The following is a 23,438-nucleotide window of genomic DNA, read 5'->3' as shown; positions in this document are numbered from 1 at the left end:
AGAAAAGTTTTTTTGGGGGGAGGGTAGAGTGAATTTTTTTAGAAAGGAGGAGGATGAAAATCTTAATGCAGAAATTAGGAGAAGAAAAAAGGAGGAAGATGATGAGTGGAACACAGCGGAGAAATGACAAGGTCGGTAAAATAAACAAGGTAGGAACACAGAGAATACAGAGAGGAAGAGACAGAAGAAAAAAACAGGAAGTAAACAGAGAAAGAATCATGAGAAAAGAAAGGAAATACAAAGGACAGGAGAATGAGGAGGAAGTTCAAAAGAGAAATAAAGGACTGAGGACAAAAGAATAGAGGAAAGATGATAAATATAAAGCACACCGACGAAAAGGAGGAAAAAATGTGGAGCGCAGAGCTAAGAAAAACAAGAGAATAAAAGCAGAGGTGAGAGAAAATGATGGAGGAGAGGACAAGATGAACAAATCAAGAGAGAGAGAGGAACACGGGGGAGAAACTAAAAAGAGAGAAGAGGAGAGAGAGAGGGAGAGAACGTGGAGATCGGCGAGGACACGTGGCGAGGAGAAGGTAGTCGAGGGCGTCGGACAAAGAGACAGAAAAACAGAAGGAAGTAAAAGAATAAAGGTGGGGACAGACAGAGGAGTAAACACAATCCATCACTGCTGCTCGGCTTCGACTCTGCCGGACCAACACCTCCTCCTCCTGAATGCTGATCCCAACTCTCTCCTGACTCTCTCTCTATTTGATCTCCTATCACTCTCCTCCTGTTTTTTTTTTTTGTCCTTTATTTAATCTCAGTATTCTCCCTCATGTTCATTGACCTCCCCCTTCAGTTTCTCTTTTCATTCTGTGTTTGGTTGTGATTTTGTGTTTTCTGTTATTCCACTAAATGAAACCGACTCTTCACTGGTCGTAGAATCAAAAGCTCCATTTTCTCTCCTGGACAAGCGGCACTTGTTAATCATTTCTATGCCAATGAAGCTAATAAAGAGCAGATAAATAGGAGTTAGAGAAGACAAAAGTGAAATACGCAGACGGTTTGCTCAACCAAGGAAAGGTGACAGAAACCCTTCAGCAGGACAAAGCCAAAATTCAGCTCATTTCAACTGACTGCCTCGAGCATTCTGCACCTCGTTAGACCAACTGGTCCTTTCTGGTCCAGTAAAGTCCAGTCTGATAACACAGCCCCACGACAGTTGTATAATGCAGTGATCCTACGCTTACAAACAAACAAACATGCACGATAAAATCCTTGTTATTGTAAAGTTTTAAAGAGAGCTTGTGTACATCGTTTTCAGCTCTTATTCTGGTTTAGGAGAATATTGTGAATATGATGTGAACCAGCAGATCTGATCTCTGTCTGCAGAGTCTGTATCCTCAGCTGATGTCACATGATAGTCACCACGACGGCAAACACGATGCTCAACGGTTAAACCATCGACATACCACAATTAAAAGTCAGGGGAGAGTAGTTGTTTTGTTACTGGTGCCACTGGTGAAACTCTCAAAACCAGTCCAGACAGTGAAGCAACAGTCGCAGACTCACCTGTGCTGACCCAGACGATCAGAAACATTTCATTAAAAACTATGAATAAAGAAGTTATTCCTAGTTCTGTGATCTCAGAAAACCAGGATAAGAGCAATAAGTGAGAGAGCAGTCTGCATGTTAATGTGCTGTATGTGGAAGAGGGAACGAGCAGCAGAAACAGTGTTTACTGACTGAAGAGCTGCAGTGGAGCCGTGGTGCGTTACCTTGGGAATTCTCCAGTTGTTGCAGTTATGAGTAATATTAATTAATGGTCTGGGCTCAGGTTAGTGGAGGAAGAAACAAATTTGGCTTCATCGATGTGTTTTTCATTTTTCTCTTCAATCTCTCTGACTTCTGTTTTACATTCAACTTGTGTTTATTTTCCATTTCCCGCTCTCTCCTTTCACCCTGCGTCGCATCAGTCCACGCAGCTGTTTCATTTCTGCTCCTTGTGTCTGGCGATTTCTCTCCTGTCGTCTGTGTCATCTCCTTCCCATTTCCTCTTCTCAGGTACTAATGCTCTAGTTCAGCCCCGCTTCTTGTCTTGTTTTCTCCCCCCCCACAAACCAAAACCATCCCTCACTCGCTCTTTGCAACTCATTTCCTCGCTGCCTCGATCACAGCTTCACCCCCGACAACATGCAGACATCCGAGTGGGGGAAAGATGCTGATAAACCCTGAAAATATCATCCTAAACCTCCACTTCACCCCCACCCTGCTCTAATAATTTTAACCTCTATCTAACCAGGGAAGGGGGGGGGGGCTGCTTCATATTCACACAGTCGTCCCCCCCCCAGGGGAGCTGCTTGGTAACAACCGTTTACTCAGCTGCTGGATGACTGGAGCAGTGGAGGAGTTAAGTGCCTTGCTCAAGGACATGTCCAGTGAGAGTGAGGGATGAGTCTCGCTCGCTTTTCTCCCCCAGCAGCCATTCATCATCCGCATCCTCCACTCCCATCTCTTCATCAGTAAACATCACCTCCAAACACCCTCCGCCTCCTTCTCTCTCTGCTCCGTCGTAGGGATTTCTCCACCGCCCTCCCCTCCGTGTGCCTCTATCTCCCTTCTTCTCCCTCCGCCCGCTGCTTCTGTTATCACTCGAGAGAGCTCTGATGAATGACTGAGTGCGATTTGGGTGGAGGAGGTGGAATTGAGCGAGGGAGTAGACATTAAGAGTGACATTAAGTTTTGCTTGTAAGGCACTTTAGCTTGTGTTGTTATTCAGAGCGATTGTGCAAAAAAAATAAAAAATCACTCTTCATCAGAGAGAAACAAAAAGCGCCAGCCTACAACCTTTTAATCACTCGCTGCGGTCGGGGCAAAGTTTAATGGGCATTTTCAATGTTATGGAGCGTCATTAGTGGGAGTAGGCCAAACTTGTTTTTGCTCAAGTGATAAGTCTTTGTTATATCACCTGACAGTGAACGTGTCATTTACTGAGCTGTTGTTTTTCTTTGCTTATACATTTTCAAACCAGAAAACACTTCAACTGCTCTGAGAACATTATTACATTATTAAATCCTTTCTCAACCATCCACCAAAATCAAACTGTGAATAAATACATTTTTATGTTTATTTGTTTTCTTCTTCACCTCATGAAAACCTGAAGATTTTTCTTTTCTTAAATAAAACATTCTGTTTTGAGATTTAGTCTATATCAATATTTATAAATCTCTTTATTGAGAGATTTACAATATTTTTGTTACCAAGGAGACACTGCTCAAGTCTGCACACCTGCTTGTATGTGCAGATATCCCATCAGCCAATCACGTGGCAGCAGTGTGATGCATAAAATCCTGCAGATACAGGTCAGGAGCTTCAGTCAATGTTCACATCGAAAAAAACAACAGAGAAAAAAATGTGATCTCAGAGACTTTGACTGAGGCATGGTTGTTGTGGGTTTGAGTATTTCTGAAACTGCTGATCTTCCCTCAGTTTTTACTCAGAGCCAAAAACACAAAAAAAAAACCCTCCAGCGAGTGAGAGGACTGAGGAGGATGGTCCAATATATTAAACCTTGAGGAGGATGAGCTACAACTGCAGAAGACCACGACAGGCTTTACTTCTATCAGCCAAGAGCTGAAACCTGAGGCTGCAGTGGACAACAAACTCATCTACAGCCTGGTCTGATGACTCAACAGCATGAATCCACGGACTCAACCTGCCTGGTGTCAACAGTCCAGGTGTGGAGAATGTTTCCTCGACACTTTGGCCCCTTAATACTAATCAATCAATCTGAGTATTCAGGCCGACCACATGCCACAGTCTGCCATCTTCTAATGGCGACTTCCAGCCGGATAATGCAACATGTCACAAAAGAAAAAGTCGTCTCAAACTGGTGCAAACAATGAGTTCGGTGAACTCCAGTGAACTCCATTCAAACACCTTTGGGGCGTGATGATTGGCAGCTTGAATGTGCAGCTGGCAAATGTGACGCATCACGTCAACATGGAGCAGAATCTCAAAGGGAAGCTTCTAACATCTTGTGGGAAGAACAGCTGAGGCTGTTTTGAGAGCAAAGGGAGGAACCACCCAGTATCGGTGTGGTGTTCCTAATAAAGTGCTCGGTGAGAGTATTTACCACTAATCTACATCCATTAGAGAAACAAAGTGCAGTGGAATTAGCTTTCATTAGCTACATGAGCAAGCAACAGTATAAAAGCCATGTGTCACAGTTTGTTACGGCTGCAAGTGGGACGTGTGCACCCTGAGGCGAGGTTGGCTGCAGCGACAGGAGGCGTCCCCACCTTCCTCGCCCGCTGAGCCCTGATTGGAGCGGCACCTGGTCCAGCCCAGCAACGATAGCTGATGCCATTCGGACCGAGAGTACAAAAGCCGTCTTCAGATCCGAGACTTTAAATGATATCTTATTTAATCGTAAAATAAAGCTGCATGACGTATACGTACTATATTCTATAGTTGACCTACATTACAATGAAGGAAATGTTTTAGCATGTGGTGATAAGAACATGCCTCACAGCTTTTCCTTTAGTCCTCTATAATATAATTTGTTCTGTTCTGTGCAATATCTGAGGAGGGAGAGGTTTCTGTGTGGGTCTGTTGTGGAAAGAAGCTTTGAATAATATTTAAACGACTTTAAATCTCAAGACAAACTTTGAATACAGTTTTCAGCTACTGCAGCATTGAACTGAAGGTGTGGTACAGCTGCAGAAAGTTGCTGTAAACAATGTGAAATGACAGCTGTGCTGGAACAGCGCGCTGACGCACACTGTCGAATCATTCACTGATGCTGTTGGGTTTTTCTTATTTTTTTATTGTGCGCTCCCATGATTCACTAGCTGTTCACGCACTCAACACTGCATGCCTTCAGTATTTTAACGGGTGAACTACAGGGCACTTTTTGACAGCTGTGGAACCAGGAACAAACAAACAAACACAAACAAAGGATAGGAAATGGAGGCTTCACAGAGCCAGAACTAAAAATCTATGAATGTTTTTTCAGGCAGTATTTTAAGTAAAGTGTCTTGACAACAAAGAGGAAGGTTTCCTCAGAGATCTGTTGGCCAACACTTGCAAAGACCACATGAAATTATGACGGAGAGCGCAGCGGATGTGGGCGTCGAACTGAGCACATACTTGATGTATTTGCTCCCATTACAGAGGGAGCGCTGCTTGGCTGGGCATGAAAGCTGAGGTGGACAGGATTGACAGAGAGAGGGAAACAGAACAGAAACAGAGAGATATGCAGCGATGGATTCAAACTCCAACCAGATACTTAACCAGAGAACCAGAAATTTTCTCCTTAATGGGAGCAGAGGAGAGGAGGGATGAGAGGAAGGACCATGGAGGAGGAAACATTGTTGTGGAGAAAAGACAGGAGGAGAGGATGTCTGTGTTCTTTCTCTCTTTCACACCGACCGAACACACAACCCCCTTTTTCTCCTTCACTTCACTCTCCTTTCTTTAATAAACACGTTTAATTCTCTCCAGGACAAAGCGAAGTTCATCAGGTTCAGCTCACTCATAAACACACACACACACACACACACACACACGAACACACACACACACACACACACACACACAGTAGGCGAGCACTTACTTCCTGTCCAGAGAGGTAGTAGGCGGCCAGCAGTCCTCCTATGAAACGAATGTTGACCTCAAACACGGACACCTCGGCATTCTGGGAAAACAAGAGAGCAGATATAACACCAAACAAATCTTCAGGTTTTTGTATAGACACACGCTGATGGGTTTGTGCCGATCTCTTTCACTTCATTTGTGACACTGTGAGTTGGTTCGTGTTTTTTTCTTTCATCTTTTCTGTCTTTTGGAGTCGGGGTTTTTTTCTTATGAGCTCCTTGGATGTTTTTCTGGACCACCAGCACAGTGTGTGTTTCCTTTCATGTCTTTCTCTACTGTGTTTGTATCAACTGGTTCGCACAACCTTCAAATAGAAATAAGAAATATACGGATAGAGGGGGAAGAGATCTGCATTCCTCACAAAACAGACTGTCCAAAAAGAAATAAGCCAGAGTCACAGGTACGTCACACACCTTCACCAACAGCTCAGGCTCCCACAGACTGTATCCTCATCTCACTATACATTGAGGAATCAAGTTTTCCAGATGATCAGTTCTCGAGAAGCTTTACGCGACAGCTGGTTAGCGCTACGGCGACACCTCCACGTCGCCGTCGTCGATTACAACAACAGCGTGTCCCAAAGGTGGAAGTACACTCTGACGATACACTGTGGACGATTTACAACGCACATGCCGGGATTGTATTTACTGAGCTTTTCACATGCAAACCAAGTCATGTGAGCGCAAGATTTCAGGGTAATATTTCATGCTACAGTATATTGTGTTGCGCATTTCACAGCTTTCACTGTGTAACTTCATATTTACTGTACTCGAGTCATTTGAACACATGGATCCAAAAAGGCACAGATTTCTAAACCCAGCGCCTACACATTTTCACACGTCTTCTTTCCCCTCCCGGCCCCCCGGGGAGGCTCCGTACCTCTGTACGTTGGATGTGTTTCTGTAACGGGCCATTTTGCATTTTGCATGCCGAGACTTCACCAACGCAGGCGGAGCAATCAGCCATGACCGAAAGGCACATTTTGAACAGGCACTACACCAGTTAATCGTTAATTCAAGAAGATTACTTCAGAGGGATTGCACAACCCATGACTTCCAGCAACATCTAATGAAAAATACTGTTCCCCCTCACAGCCCCCTGTGCTCTTCCGCCACATCTGCCATGTAGGCAAACAACAGTGTTTGTGTTTGATAGTGGAAGTGGGCAGTCCTCTCCAACAAACATTAAAAAATGAAAACAAACTTACAAACAAACCGGAGACTATGGCAGACTGCAACACACTTGTAGGATGGTCTCATCAGTGCACGGCTGAAAATGCAAAGCAGCAGACAGACTGTGAAAGCTTTGAAACTCCAGTCGGGAGGGAGAAGAGAATTTGTACTCCTCAACAAATCCTGGATCCGACAGGGAAATTTGCAAGCAAAAACTCTCCCAGTGAAATAATCCTCAAGTCACTGGTGTGGAAAAACATGACTATATCCTCCCTACAGGTAGATGTGGAGTTGCACATCTACACTGGAGAGCCTTAAAATGCCTTCACAGCTCCTATGAATTAAAGAACTTTAAACTTACAAGTCAACTATGTGTTGATAAACGCTGCATATTTCTTTCGCTAATTAAGCCCAAGGTTGTCATCCTCGCTATTATTCTGTAGCTTTGGGAGCTATGAGGGAGCGGCGCGAGTTTGCCGGTGTTCACCTCAATTTCCTCGTTTGCACAGCACAGATTAATTGGGGATAACTCTCAACCAAATCTTCCAAATCTAGTTTTCCATTCTAATACACCCCCAAACAATAATCACCCTGCTGCTCTCCCAGACACCACAGCCGTGTCTGCGGCCTTGAATGAGCCTGCGAACCGTAAGCAACTTGATGCAAAATACAGCTAAGTGCAGGAATACTTCCCAGACTATCACAGTAAAATAATTTGTGTGAAATCAGGCCATTTCTCTGCGAATGACAATTTCCTTGATGCCATGGCAACATTAATCAACTGGAACACCTTGCAGCCCACTACATTCAAATGTTGAGAGCTATTTGCAAACCACAATGTGACCTTGATCTGACATTTTCACAGAGATGAGGATTTTACCTGCATCTGTAAACGAGACGAGTGCGACCTCGATTTACAGTGCGTGCACTCCAGAGAAGATAGAGAGACACACGTGGCTTTTACCGTCTTCAGGGTTGTGAAAAATGTTCATTATTTCGGTTTATGCACGGTGGTGTGTGTTCTTTTATTGCACCCCATGAGGTAACTGTAGCCTTTAGTCAGGAGCAGGTGTCGTCAGAGAACATTCATAACCTGTTTCAATGCTCAACCGTAACACCCTCCGGTTCCGGGTCAGCGGCGGTGGCCAAATTACTGCCTTTTTGCCCCTGACTTCCAGCTACCCTCCACTAACCTACTCTTCATCCGTCCCATAGGCTATTTTTGCTTCGTGGCCTTTCTGTCATCGTCTAAAGCTGTCACAAATTGTTATACTGCTGCTGCTGGGAAGCCTTTGCAGTAGAATTATATGGGGAATGGCCAGTCTTCTTGGCACACGTCCATCCACAGGACTATAATTTCCACCAGAATGTTTTTCTTATCTACCGAGGACCACAGCAGGACGACTTGGTTCCAACACAGACCCTCCTATATCTGCGCGTCATTTTTAGCAGGCTGAATTTTGGCCTCGTGGTCGTAACAGGTCTGACTCCCTCCTGAAACAAAGCTGACTGCTCTACCTGCATCTTTACAGACTTTTTTCTGTCTTTTACTCTTGTGTTAGCAAAAGACAGCAAAGAGCGCAGCAGCACCTACATTCGACCTCGAGTTAAAATGGTTTTGCACATTGACAGAAGGTGTGATAATGTACCAGTGTCACTTACACATGGGATCTCCTCAGATCCCATGTGTGCAGTTGTGCTGACAAGGAGAGAGTTCAATAGTGCAGAACAGCTCTCATCTCCATTGCTCCACCCATGTTATTTTAATCTTGAGTAGATCCCACTTCGTCCAGAGGTGCGAATCTCAACCACTCTTGCTTTTTTCCCCTCCTGAAGGCAGGGGGTGGGCGGTCTGGCCTAACGATCATCTGACTATCTTTTTGGGTAGAATCAAAATCCACAATCTGAATCACGATCTGCATTCTGTTTCCGCTCCCCTCTTTATTGTGAAAGTCCTAACCGGAAGTTGTGGTTCATATCTTTCTGCCACTTTGACGCTTCTTTTGGATGTTTGTCTGGCCGCCGCTATTCCTCACCCACAAAGCTGTTTACAAATTCTGTCACAACCGGTCTCACTTTTTGTTTGGTTTTTAGTTCATATGGAGTATTCATTTGGACAGCACAGTTATTTATTTAGATGTAAGAGTTCTAGTTCAAGAGTTAAGTCGCTTCCCCGGCTCGTCCCGCCCCCATATTTCCATCCCCATGAACGGACTGCAGCTGCACCGTCGTCGGCTGCAGCTGGTGATCGTAGTTCTGCCCGGGTGAGGAACTGGTACACCTGCCGCTACGACAAGCTCATCAAGGCTGCAGGTTAGCAGCGACTGAACTGAAAATTAAATATCTAAATAAAGCACCTTTTAATGACATCTGAAGAGTAGATTATATGCCAAAGTAAGATCGGCCACGATATGAGATCATCAGATCGCCCACCAGTACCTCATGGTTTCCCCCGTCAATGCTTTATCTGTGCTGCTGCCTGATCTGCATCGTGCTTTAGCAAGCGGGTCAACACTAAGTTGAACTCAACCCTGAAAATATTTTACAAAAAAGCCACAAAACAATGACCTCACAGTGCTGAAAAAAATCTCATGACTCAGTCGTCGCCCTGTAGACACCACTTTGTCTTTCTGCGCGGACTGAGCATTTACAACTAAGAAGAACTACTATATAATATAGATGTTGATACAGTTCCTCCTATTTATACAGTTTAAAGCAGTTTAAAGTATACATAACTATTATATAAATACAGTTTGAAGCAGAAATTTTTAAAAAATAGTGATCTTTTTGTATTCTAATAAAAAAATTTGTTTGTAAATGTTTTTGTTTATTAAAGGAAAAACATTATTTGACCAATTTCCATTGCGCCCCTTCTTTATGCACTCCTGGCTGGTCATCCGTCTTTTGTTTATATAATATATAATAGCAGGCAAATAATCACTTTAAACCGCTATATTAAACTGATAACAGATGGAGATTTAGACCCAGATTTTTTTTTTTTTTTTTTTAGACATGATGCAAGCAGCAGCAATGGACACTTCTCAGCCACCGTTTATCATTTCAACACTGATGTAAGACGCCACATAAACCTCTATTCAACTTAAAAGTGTTTCCTTTTAACACCCAATGTTGTCAAACTGAGAACAACTTGAATTCTTTTTTCTTTTTTTTTTGAAGAGCACAATTGATCTGAAGAATGAAAGAACTACAGCACACACCGAAACAGCAGGAGCTGCAAGTCACCGAGTGGCTGTCATGTTGAACTGAGGGACGACGGGACAGGAAGCTCTCGTAAAGCTGAAGGCCAGCTTTGTTCCGCAGCAGCCATCTGTCTAACTCCCCGTCTGTCACTCAGCATCACTTGTTAGCCATTTACAACCTGCAGTTTAGGAGCACAAAAACCCCAATTAGCGGCAGAGCTATAAAACGGCCCCCCGATTTTTAAAATACCTGCGGTGAACAACAGATAGCGCGGCGAGGAACCACGTAGTTTGTGCAATGACGTGTGAGAGCAGCACAGGAGGAGAAGTTTGATTTCCAATGAATTGTTTTGGTATGAAGCTACAAAATAGGACGGCAGAGTCACTTCCTGCTCTGATCTTCTAGCATGAGACAGCTCTTAGAGACATACTCGCTCTCCCCTGTGATTTACAGCCACTTTGCAACCTCTTCTCTATTAATATCCACCCTGCCCCAGTATAGACAGAGATTTGTCAAACCATCTCATAAGAATGTTCTTTTTGTGCAGATTCCTGCCATAGATAATCACTGTTGTTTATTTTAATCACATCCTGTCACTACTGTGACACTGCCTCTGCCTGAGGTCCACACTCAGGGGATCATGGGAATATTTCGATTACTGTATCGTCAGCTGTGGCTCGGAGTCTCGTTACTTTCGCTAATCTATGAACTGTAGCTTGTCCTTTTATACCTAACCTTAGAAAGTGTGTGAGCTACACATGCATATTATTTATGATCAGTTAATTGTCAGAAATGTCACATGCAACAATTTTGATCATCAATTAATCATTTTTTAATTGCTTTTAACGAATACATGCTAAAATTCTCTGGTTCTAGTTTCTCAAATATTTGTTGGTTTCTGTTCTGCGATAGTTAATATCTTAAAATGAAATAACAGTGATGGAAACAGGGTCATGTGATGGAAATGGACGGCGGCACATGCCACATAGAGCAAGTGCGGGGAAGCGCGACTCATTTCAGTCAGCAGGTCCGATACTCCCACCTCAGGTGTGTGGATGACAGTGCTGTCAGCAGAGACACTCCGGTGTGGCAGGAGTTCACCAAGTCCATTTACCATTTACTCTCTGAATGGTAAATGGTCTGCACTTTTAGGGCGTTTTTCTAGTCTTATATCGACCACTCAAAGCGCTGTACCCTACACAACACATCCACCTGTTCACTCACACAATCGTACAGTACTTTTCTACCACACACACCCACACACACACACCGATGTTATATGGGGGGCACCCTTTGATATGTGGACTGGAGGAGCCGGGAATCGAACCGCCGACCTTCTGCTCTCCTTCCTGAGCCACAACCGCCCACTTTTACTCTACAAAATACGGCTTGGGAGGGCTGAACTAACATCTGCAGCGGAGTGAACTATATATTTCTCCTAGTTGTAGATAAGTTGTCATGGAGAAAAGACATCAATAATAATGTGGAGTGTTAATGAGAACAAAAAATGTAGGTGGAAAAAAGCATAAACTAAAAAAAAACTTCAAGCTGCTGACCAATTAATAATCCAACCAATTAATGCATTGCTTAGTATCTAAAAGTCAATATCAGTAGCTGAGGTGAAGTGAGTCGATCTCAGCACAGTTACACATCCATTGTGTTTTCCGTGTTCTCTCAGGTGCTTCTGTGCATTTCCTTTTGCCCTTGCTCACTTCGTGTAAGGTAATAAATGCCTTTACAGGAACAAGTGAAGCTACACTGGAAGCCAATACATATATATAAAAAACCTTCAGCATTCAGCCCTCGTACACAGGTATTAGTCCCTTCTCTTTCATACACTATATCTTGCATCTGCCTTTCACAGCAGAAAGTATATGAACAGTATACTGCAACAGAAAGACCCAACTGAGTAAGTGAAAGGCTGTGGATACATATATATATGTTTTTTTTTTTTTTCTTTTTCCCATTCACAGCATGTGGTGTGTATCTGTGTCTGCATGCTTGTAGTCGAACATGCGGTTTGGCTCAAGCCTTTCACTAGAGCATGAAAAAACACGAAGAAAACATGTCGCCCACGTGACTCAGCTGAAATTCTACATTCTCCTCTTCCAGGTGACGGGAGAGAGAGAGAGAGAGAGAGAGAGGGAGAGAGAGGGAGAGGGAGAGAGAGAGACGAGCACACAAGGAGCTGAGGGAGTCACTGTCAAATATCTCTCACATTCAGCTAAATGCTACGGGGGAAGCGTTGGGGGGGGGGGGGGGGGGGGGGGCGTCTAAACATGACAAACATGACAGCTCTCACCGTGTAGGACCATGAAAGCTCAGCAATGTCATGAAAAATAAACAGCGGAGTGTAACTCATGGAGCCTCTGTGAAAGACAACTCTGCTTTTCTTCATGTCTGAAGAAACAGCGTCGTGTGTAACATTTAAGCGCTGATGGTTTTTTTTTTACCACGTAAACTGCAATAAAACTCCTGTTTAATTAAATCTGGTTAATCAAACTGGGCTGCGATGTAGTCTTTGACAGCTCGCATTAATTTATCTCTCCATCTCTGCCGCATCGCCTCCGATCTGATCCTCAATTTAAGCGGGGTTATTAATGCATCAGTTAACGGAGTCCATTCATTTGGTGGATCTTTGGGCTCGGCGATGGATGCGGACCTCCTGCCAGCACATTCATCATCCGAGGGCAGGCTGCAGTGCGGGGGCCCCACCAGGACACTGGAGACTCAAACAATGACTCACTGCTTGGCTCAACCTGACATGGCAGCTATTTAATCATTCATTAGTGCTGGAGCTGGTAGATGTGCTGGTGGCGGCGGCAGGTGGGTGGCTGAATTGAGAGGTGTCGGAGCGAGGGTATAACACACACACACACACACACACACACACACACACACACACACAGTAGAGATGTGTGTACTTTTGTTAAAACCATATGAGAACTGTGAAATTGTGCTTTTAAGGAAACAATATAAGAGAGAAAATGCACTTGTGTTTTTGTAAGAGGGAATAATGTCAAGACACATTCACACAAATGTATTTTTGTGATCTGGGCTCCAGGAACAAAAGACAGAAGAGACAAAGTTATCTGGAAGAGAAACTGAAGTGAACAGTCAAGTTATTACTAAAACTATCCTTCACACTGGTTTGTTGTAGTGATCTCGCCATGTTCCCATATCTCACCAATCACTTTAGTGAGTATAATGTTACAGTTACTGATAGAAACGATGCCAAAACTACAGCAGTAACACCTAATTTGTGATAAACCAAAATAGTGTAGCATATTCCAGTGCTTCCCAACCTTTTCCAACTCATGACCCATTTGAAAATAGCAAAAATATTGGCGGCCCACATCCAACTCCATAACAATATGGAGGCCAAATAATTCACGTTCTCAGAGCACTTTTTATTTTAATGTTAACGATCCAACACTCAGGATTGAATTGAAAGCAGAATCACTTGTCTATTCACCGTCTGTCTCTTGACTCTTGATCCTCCAGCTTTTGTCATGGATGAAATCTTTTAGTGCAATCAGATTGAGATAACAAGATGTGGTCTGGCTACAGCAATATAATAGTTTTTCAACATTTTTAACTTTTAAAACTTTTCAATTTATATTCATATTTAAATTATTTTTAATTTAATCTTTTCACTAAAATTGCATTGTTTGGCAAATGATTTGTCAGCTCACCTACAGGACCTTCACAGCCCACAGTTTGGGAACAAAGACTGTATATAAAGATAGATGTAGCCTCCGTGATGTCACCCACAGGTTTCTGAGAAGCAGTTTTAAAGAGTGAGCTGCTCTGCTGTTGCCATCTTGGCAGTGCCTGACTTGGCACCCTAACTCCCTGCTAAATCCAAATGGACAAAGAGGTGGAGGCATGCAGGCATGTGTGGAGCCGAGACTTTGGTGCATACTGGTTTGTGGCAAGCATACGCTCACCGACCTGTCACTGACAGCAGCCACGCCTTCTATGCATAACTTTAAACCTTAATAAAATTTAAACAGGCAAAAAATTCAACCTCCATAGAGTTGTACCAAAACCATTTTTTGTACCAGGCTGTAAATATGTTTCTGCTGTAAAGTTGAGCATTTTAACATGAGAATCTATGGGGATTGACTCGGTTTTAGAGCCAGCCTCAAGTGGCCTTTCAAAGAACTGCAGTTTTTGGTACTTCCATGTTGACTTCATTTTTCAGCCTCTGATGTTTCCATTTGGTTGGAAACCACTGGTATAAACTCTACATGCAGTATTTCACATTTAAATATATGCAAAACTCATCTCTGTCCTCATCTTAAAATATGAACTGATTAAGCGAAAAGGGGCAAAAACATCCTCACTTTAAAAGGTCAAACTGCCTCCAGCAGGGACGTCGTGCACACACAGCTGCAGTCGAGCTCAGTGTAATGTTTGTGAACTTGCACTCACACACACACACACACACGCATGCACAGGAGGGTGATTAAACTTGACTAAGAGTGATGCCTTTAATCTCCTAAATGGAAATCCAGACTATGCCCTTATTCCAGCCTCAGAGCTCTGACCAGAGAGGCTGGGTACGGCTGCACCCTTTGGGTTGAGCAAATCTTTGATTTTCACAAGGGCCAAGCTTAATAACACTTTTGCTGCCAATTATGCTGCCAGGCCTCTGCAGGCTTGAAATATATTGCTCCCTATGAGCCGGGGGAATTACCTGTTTAGTAAAAGGCCTGAGCAAAAGCCGGAGTAATGCCACGGCCATATTGCTCAGATTGAGCCTGAGCTAGCTTAACCTTTCATGAATGTTACAGTGGCTGGGAGCTGACGCCTGAATCTTTAGCCTAATGCATGCAGGTGTAAGAGCATCAAACCGAGCTGTTAATGAAAACATAACGACACGCCCCCTCCTCCACCTCTCGCCATTAACAGGAGCTCCAAGTCTCATTGTCTCCTCTCTCCTCCTCCTCCCGCTAATCTCTTCTCTCCATTCCCCTCTTGTGTAACCAAAGAGCTTCTCCTCTTCCTCTGCTTCTTAATACTCAACTCCAGCACATTTTATTCTCATTGTCTCATATTCCTGTCATTGTAATTGCATTTGTCATACATTCTATAATTCTCCACCTTTTCTTTTAATGAGGCACAGATCTCACACTGTTTGTTACCACTGCAGGTTTTATTACAATGGCTGCTACTGCAGGTGCTTTGGCCTTCACTCTGTGACAGAGCACCCTTTGCTTTTTTTTTTTTTTTAACCAAATCTTCACTTAAACACCTCTATTCAATAAATCTAGACATTGCCATTGTCAGGTGAATGTGTTTACTGTCATTCCTATCTGCACTACATTACTGTTACTGGATTTGATAACTATAAAATGGCCCTGTTTCCCATCACATGTAATCTACCTTGATCTTCCCTCCGTCCTGTCCACTCATCACATCTTAATGTTCATCCAAGGTTTCTTTTCCTGTCCCTGTACTCCTGCCTTTTGCTATCAACCTCTAATGTACTTCCTCTTTTTTCATTCATCTCGGAAGAACCATTTAACAAATCCAGACTTATAACAATTTCAGTACGGCTGATGTTGATAAAACAGCCTCTAACCTTCAGCGCTCCACTGACGTAATTTGTGTCAAAAATCACGCTCCTTCATCCGCACCTCAGTCATATTTAAATGTGTGCTCCATCTTTCGACATAGACTTTTCAGGTTACTCAAAAGTTGGATTTCATATTATTCATTTGACAGATTTATTTTTGACAGAAAATGTCCCTAAAATATCACTGTCTCCACACGCAGCTGCTAAAATGGTTAAAAAATATATTCATATTTTTTCACGTCTGTATCATATTCAGATTCAACTTAGACAGAGACAACTATAGTGGAAAGTGTCAGATTTTTGTAATGTTGCTGGTATGATGTCAATATGACTATCAAAAGGTCTTTTCTCTGTCTATTTCTGCTTGGAACCATGACGTCAGTGTGTCTGCACTTACCCGTTAACATGGGCGCCAAAATAAAAACATTCTGCAGCTGCCACACAGTCAGTGTGTTCCCTGTCTATTGTCCACTGTGGCTAAATGTCCATAAATCAGCTCAGAAATCATACAAAAAACGACGTCGCTTTCACCCTAACTGCAGATTCTTGCTTGAAAATCACCTGTTTTCTACAGCTTCAATATCAAAAGTAATTCAGCTGTTGTCTGTGTGCGTACATGATTACAGAGCAAATGGGAAATGACAATAGTTAATTGAGTGTGACGCTTCATGGAGCAAATCTGTCAAAATATTAACAAATGTAGGCTAAAAAAAAAAGAAAAGCTCAACCTGTAGCCAACAGCTAACTCACTGACTCGCTGGCAACATTATATGATTTAAGTAAAAAAGAAAAAGAAAAGAAGCTTTATTCATTGGCCTGTCAACGTGGTTCTTACATCCCTTTAACACTGACACTTTCCTCTATCCATTCATATACAGACATTTGTCCTGTGTTGAAAACCTGAAGTTTTGTTTCATAAAAACTCTCTGAGAACATGTATAGGAGGACAAACCAACTGATGGTATTTCTGAGGAGCCCACATCACTCTGAAAATATCAATAAATTGCATCTTGGTTAAGACATGTGGTGACTGTTAAAAGCGTCTTTCTCCTCCTGCTTTAACCTTGCTGTCCTTTCTCCCTCGTCCTCAATCCAATCTACGCTTTTTTTCTCCTCTTCCTCTCTCGCCTCTCTGTTCTCCAACCCAAATTCCTCCCTCTATCCTTCCTTCCACTGCTCCACCACAGTGATCCTGAGGTTAATTAGCCCTCCAAGTGTCAGACTGTTAGATCCCTCTGCCTACCTGCTAGCTGCTCTATGATTGCCTCAGTAGGGGTTCTAACAAGCCAGTGCACCATACATTGGTGCGGGCATAAAGTAAGGAAAGAAAAGACGGGGGGGGGGGGGGGGGGGGCAAGGAGAACCCACACATGGACAGAATATTGTTCTCAGGGGAAATTTAGGGGAGATGGAGCAGATGATGAATAGATGGACAGATATAAAAACTGTGATTGTTAAATGTCATGAAAAAGAGGAGATTGAGGACAATAAACTGGTACAAAGAGGTTATAAAATAAAACAGAGGGCAAGAGCCACAGTGAAGACAAAACTAGATAATAAAAAAGTAAAGAAGGATGAAGACGGGGGGGGTTGTAAGAAGAATAAAAAAATAACAGAAGGGAAAAAGAGGGCAGACAGACATCAGTGACGGGTGAAAAAGAGGAGAAGGAGGCTGTTAATGGGAGGGGGGGTTGGAAAAAGAAATAAATGAGCAGAGCAGCAGAGGTGATGGACAAGAGAGACGGAGAGGAGGAGGTTGTTAACGGAAGAGGAGAGAGTGACGGGAATGAAAATTGACAGAAACAGACAGAGGAACATGAGTTACGGACGTCAACAGACACTCAGCAGGGAATCAAGATAAGAAATTAAGTGTTATTATTATTGTTATTAATCTATCTATTAATTTACAACACTTCTATTAAATACAACCCTCTTGACTATATTATACTAGCAGGTTTTCTAAAAGACAACACTGAAAATATGGATCTATTCTCAGGCACACAAGTGTGTAACCTTTTTTTTTTTTAAAAGAATCCAAATCAAAACAACAGTTCTGGCCGGTCCAACATGTGCAGGAAAAATGATGCAAATACAAATGTGAATTAGTTGCAGCTTCTTTTTGTTTTTTACTTTGGTTTTGATACGATCTGACAGAGCCAGTGTGGCACATTAGTGACAATGTGGTGCTAATGCAGCCAGGGTCAGAGGTTTGAATCCCATATGAGCAACACCTGCATGGTATCAATGTTTCTAATGAAGTGGTTCTCAAACGTTTCCACATTAAGGAACACTAAACTGACACAAATTAGACCATGGACCCACATCTGATAAGATTTTTGCTTTTAGATGTTTTATTACAGAGAGTGTTTGAAACCCGTGACCAAACTAGTCACATGTTTTGTCATTGTGTTACTAATGGATGAAATTATAGTGAAAATAAATTCTTCCCCTTTTTGCTGGGAACCTCAGAAACACCCTCTAGCGCCCCTGGGGGTCTCCAGACCCATTAGTGCTGGGTGGCATCTTGAAAACCATGTCAAGAATGAATTTAAATTGTTTTAATTCCTGTTACATTATTGTTTTACTCTAACTGAACAGAGCTCATTAATCAGCCAGGGCCCCATCACAGAAGTTACATTATCGAAGTGATTGAACAAAATCACTTCAGCATTTGGCTATTGATCAATAAATCAGATAAATATTATGATTTTTAATTCCTAACGTGTTTCGTCTAAAAGCCTCTGGACATCTAACCGTCTCCTGCTCTGTGGTCGCTCATCTGAGCCAAGCCTCTTCTCTGATTGTTGGAATGAGCTCCCAAATGAAACCAGGACAGCAGAGTCACTGTCCATCTTGCTTTCTATTCTTTCGTTGAAAGTGACAGTCTCTGTCCTCTTCCACATTCTAATGTAGTGCTGGAACAGAATCAGCAGCACCGAACATCACATCTAAAGATTTCCCGATTGTTCAGCTTCCGTTTTGTCCATTCTTATGTTTTATAAAAAGGAAAGTATGTACACACCACACCGAAGTCCAGATTCTGTTCAATCCACTCCTGACCGTCCTTGAACTCCTCGTGGAGGCCCATGATGTACAGCGTGTCTAAAGCATCCACGATGGTCGCCCCTAGTTGGGAATTACCTGCACAAGAGACATGGTAAAACAAATAGGAAAATTAGATTAATTTGTCCAGTCACGCACAAGCCAATTTGTTTCAGAAGAAAAACCCCCGCACCTCTGGGAATTATGAGTGGAAACCTAATCACAAAACACAATGGGCCTAATTTGTGAAGGAGAAACTAACACATCTGTTGAGGTGAAAAAATGAGGAGTTACTCATACAAATTTTAATATACAATTCTAATATATACAATTAAACATTTGTCTGCATGTCCATCAGAAACAGAGGAGGAAATGCAAGTCCACATAGAGAGAGCTGTAGGCTTTACACAGCACATAGCTGTCGTGAGGAGACAATCGGTGTGTGACATTCAGGTTCACCTGAGAATATGAGAAACCAAAGTCATAACAACATGACATGAAACATAAAATCTCCCAAGCAAAGAAAGTGTGTGCAGTGTTAACCCCCGACCAGCATGAGGCGCTGTGACATGAAGTGACTGGATGAACACCGAGTACATGCGATGAACTGTGTCTGTTCAGCCCTTTCTGTACTGACTCACAGCTCTGACTCGTCCACTCTCTCAAACACAATATCTGTTCATTTCTTCTCCCTCTGGTGTGTCGGGACGATCAATTAAGTCACAGCCGATGAGAAAATCACCTCTCTCCTCCTTCTAGAGCTGGTGAACGAGTGTGAGTCTGTGGTGACACCCAGAGAAGAGACATATGGTGGGCTTCTTTACGTTTCTCTGCTCTTTTGTATGCCCAACAGTTATACTGCTAACTCTAACTTATTTATGCGATGACCTCTCTCTTTTCCTATTTTTGTTTTATTTTTTACATTTATTTATCAATATTCCCATCCTCTACGGAAGCTCAGAGGAGCAAACGTTCAGGAGAATATCGACTTTTCCATGAAAAACCGAATTAGAAAAAAATCAATATGCAGCATCTGAACTGATCTTTTCTTTGTGTGAACTTCATCTGAAAGTTCAGGATGCAGCCATGCGACTGCAAGCTACAGTAAAACTGAAGCATGCTCAGTCATTTCTTATGGATCAAGGTTAAAATGAATATTTTGTCAGCCGTTATACGATATATAACCTCCGTCAGCCTGCATCTGTGACGAGCAGGATTTCCAAGTTAATTACAGAAGTCTGCAACTGACACAATTAGATTAATACCTCGCAACAGAGATGGGACAGTAAGCTAATTAGTGCAGTGTAAAATAGCATCATAAAATGATAATATGCCTCAGTCACTCCAGTGTCACGGTTTGAAGATCAGGACATTAGGGCTAATATGCATTATGATTCTGGTCACGAGTGTAAAACAGTTTTCTGACAACAGGGGAGAGGACTCCAAATTAAAGTACAAGCCAGTTTTTAAAGCCAGAAATCTCAACTACCCCAGAAACCCCTGGAAAAGTGTGATTATTTTGTGCACCGCAGAAATAAAATGTAACTTTTTGCCCCTTTAATTAAGCCACAACTCCTCAAGTTGCTGTTGCTTCTACTCAGTGTTGTATTTTCACTGTTTATCTTTGTAATACTAGCACAGCTGAGGTCAGCAACTCCCTGCCTCCAGCTCTGGGGCCGCTATCTCCTAATAATGCACAGCCATTTAATGTTGTGCTAATTTAAATACTACAGACTTTGAGAAGTATCGTCACAAACACATCCCCATGGGGCGGGGGATTCAAATGTAATTAACTGGTCAGTCGATCTTTGTGCTTCAGCCTGGACACTTTATAAAATCAATATCGTCATGTGTTTGTTTTTAGATGTGATGATTCCCAGCAGAAGTGAAAAAAGTGAATATGCATAATTTCACCTTGCTGCCAGTAGACCCCGGGTTAATATTGTTATTATAAGAATATTTATTATTATTGATTAGATTTTCCTAATTGTACTCTGACTACAGGTGAAGATTTGCTACTGCTGAGAACACTTAAAGCAGATCTTGTGCATCAATCATACATATTAGATATCTATTATGTTGTTGGATCGATATTTCCTTTTTTATCAAAAGAATAATCTTATGTGAACATACTGGCACTAGAACAAACCAGCTGCATATCTACGAGTGTCAAGGAGTCACAGCAGATTCAAGGAAACCTCCTCATTAATATGTAAAACAATGCAGCAAGGTGTTGCGGGATCTCATCAGATCATCTCGGCCCCCGTCTATTACTGCTCGCTGCGTTTGGCTCGGTTTGATGCACGTAAATTAACAACATATTTCAGTGGTAAAAGTCAGTGTCACTGCCCTTTAAATTCTTCCTCATTTCATATCAGCTGCAAGCGTGTGCTGCTGGAATTCCTGAGCCTCCCCACCATCCCCTCTTATCTGAGACTCCATTCAAAGGGAGAGCGTCTGGCTTTATGCAGGAGCTGCAGCGTTATTATCATTATAGACAGGAACCGCTAAATCACTCTAAAAATACACTGCAGTCAGGCAGGCACGGCTGATAGCAAGATGCCCTGGCCGCCTGCCGGATCTTGACAGATTGGCCCTGTTGGTGGAGCAGAGCCCCTCTGCTGCACCACACAACCCCTATCTCCCTCCCTTCTGTCACTTTCATCACCTCCAGGTCCGCTTCAGGCAGTCAGAGCAATGTGAGGCCCGTCAAAGTTCTCGAGTCAGAGAATATTCTTTTGATGTCGACGTTTTGCTTCCTCTACGCTACACAACAACGATGCAGCGCGGCGAGCAACCGCCATTGCTGCTACAAATACGAGGAAAAAAAAAACAAAAAACGATATTGACGTTACATAATCAAGCCTTGTTTTTCTGCTGGTGTCGTCCGAGCTGTTTCAGGAATCCTCCACATCATTTCATCTCACTCCATTAGTGAATTCCTGGTAGCGGGCAGCCTCTTATAGTAACCTATAGTGACGTGTTGTTAGTCGAGGTTGAAACAGTTGAAACATCCTTTTACTTTGACATCTTAGAAAACAAAGTTAACAATCCTACAGAAAAATGTTCATCAGACACTGTTTTTTTTACAATTGAACAGATATAAGTCATAAAATCATGTTTGGGATAATGTGAGATGTTTTAAATATGTTGTTTGTACATGTGTGTTTACAGATTGGTCAGAGCAGAAAGATGAACGAGACTTAAAATAAAATCTCACTGAATAGTCGTGAAACAAAGGTTGATGTTGTCACGACAGAACCGCGACAACTGATTGGACGCCAGGTTTGCTGACTCCTGACTCCAATTAGCTTTTGCTGAAGTCAATATATAACAATCAATTTGGACAGGATCAATACAATGATGAATGATGAAATACATTGTATTTGTTCATAACCAAGGTTTCCGCCAGTGTTTTCCAAGCCTTGCGGCCAACCTGACCTAAGTTGACCCCCCCCGCCAGGAAGCATTGGGGAATTTGGCGGGGGGCTTTGTTGTAAACTTAGATATAATGGTTGGAAAGACCCCCCCCCGTGGAAACCCAGACTGATGAAGATATGACTGTATTTTAAAGCTTATTTATACATAAATGTAGGTCATACTAAAGGCTTTACTTACATTTTTCTTGCCACTGAATCTCTAACAACTTATCCACTGACTGATTATCATTTCTTAAATTTATCACACGACCCAATTTGTCATTTCAGCTGAAATTTTAAAACAAAAGCGGATTTAAATTTGCAGCTAACTTGTGTTTCTCCGACTGCGGAGTGCGTTTCGTCAACCTTGAGATGTTCAGCTCACTTTGATGTTTGCTTATAACCTTGCGATCGCACCTTAAAACCCCCCCCATCTCCTTTCTGCTCCATCACACCCTCCATCTTTTCATCTGCCCCTCCTTCTTCTTACTAACCATCTGTTTGTTCTCATTCATCACTGTCTTGCTTGTGTTTTTCCTAATCTTTCTTTGATCGCTCCATTCAAACCCCGACGCAAGGATACCGCTTTAACCTTCTGTAGCCAATTCATTTTCGCCGAGCCTCCTCCTCTCGCTAAATCTCCCTTTTCTCCCTGTTAATCTGGCTCGACCCAGCCTTTACCTGCAGTCTGTATTCATATTTCCGCTCGTATTGTTTCACTGTCATTCTTGTCAGCACACGCTGTCTGTCGCTGTCGGTTTCCACCATCCTCCCTACATCTGAGTGCTGTACAGCCTTTCATACAATGCCAACTGCAAGCTGAATTGGCACTTCCAGGAGGTGGGTTTAGGGTTGCCAGGCACTGCTTATCTGAGACAAATTGGCCAGGATGAGGTTTATTTATTTGGGGAATTATCGCCACAGCCTCATACACACACACACACACACACACACACACACACACACACACACACACACACACACACACACAAGCCTGGGCTGAAAAATTCTGCCACTCTCTCTTACATGTACGATCCTTTTTCCTTTGACTGAATTCACACCTCACACCTTCACTCTGCCTCAACTGAACTCCCTCAAACTCTCCAACTTCCCCTCTCCATCTATCACAATATCACCCCCCTCTCTCCCTCTCTCTCTCTCCTCCATTATATCTCTCCCTCTCTCGGCCCCTGTGCCAGTTTCATTAGACGACAGGTTTCAGAGCTCTCCTGGTACGAATTCACACGAGGCAGGAAAACGTGATGAGGAAAACGTGATGACATTATTCAGTCTCCATTCTCTCTGTCTCGTAAAGTGTCAGCTGTGGGAGAGTGGGTTATGATGGAGAGCTCAGGTGTGTGTGTGTGTGTGTGTGTTTAGTGTGCATATGTTGCATGAATTCATTTGGTGGAGAGTGGAAGA

At 42.8% G+C, this 23,438-nt stretch overlaps 1 protein-coding gene across 1 annotated transcript in view; it reads right to left on the bottom strand.

The window, feature by feature from the left end:
- man1a2 (mannosidase, alpha, class 1A, member 2) overlaps window positions 1–23,438 on the bottom strand; it is a 127,111-nt gene that overhangs the window by 43,533 nt on the left and 60,140 nt on the right. Inside the window, exons 5-6 of the mRNA XM_087177873.1 lie at window positions 18,578–18,696; window positions 5,558–5,638 (exon numbers count right to left, since the gene is read on the bottom strand). Coding sequence (XP_087033999.1) covers window positions 5,558–5,638; window positions 18,578–18,696 — 200 coding nt within the window. The remainder of the gene's footprint in view (window positions 1–5,557; window positions 5,639–18,577; window positions 18,697–23,438) is intronic.

This window comes from Seriola lalandi, unplaced genomic scaffold (assembly GCF_002814215.2).
Source record: "Seriola lalandi dorsalis isolate HSWRI2012SDOR001 ecotype SW California unplaced genomic scaffold, Sedor1 jcf7180002054659, whole genome shotgun sequence".
NCBI lineage: Eukaryota > Metazoa > Chordata > Actinopteri > Carangiformes > Carangidae > Seriola > Seriola lalandi.
Note: the sequence above shows the minus strand (reverse complement) of the source record. Positions and strands in the feature narration are given on the sequence as shown.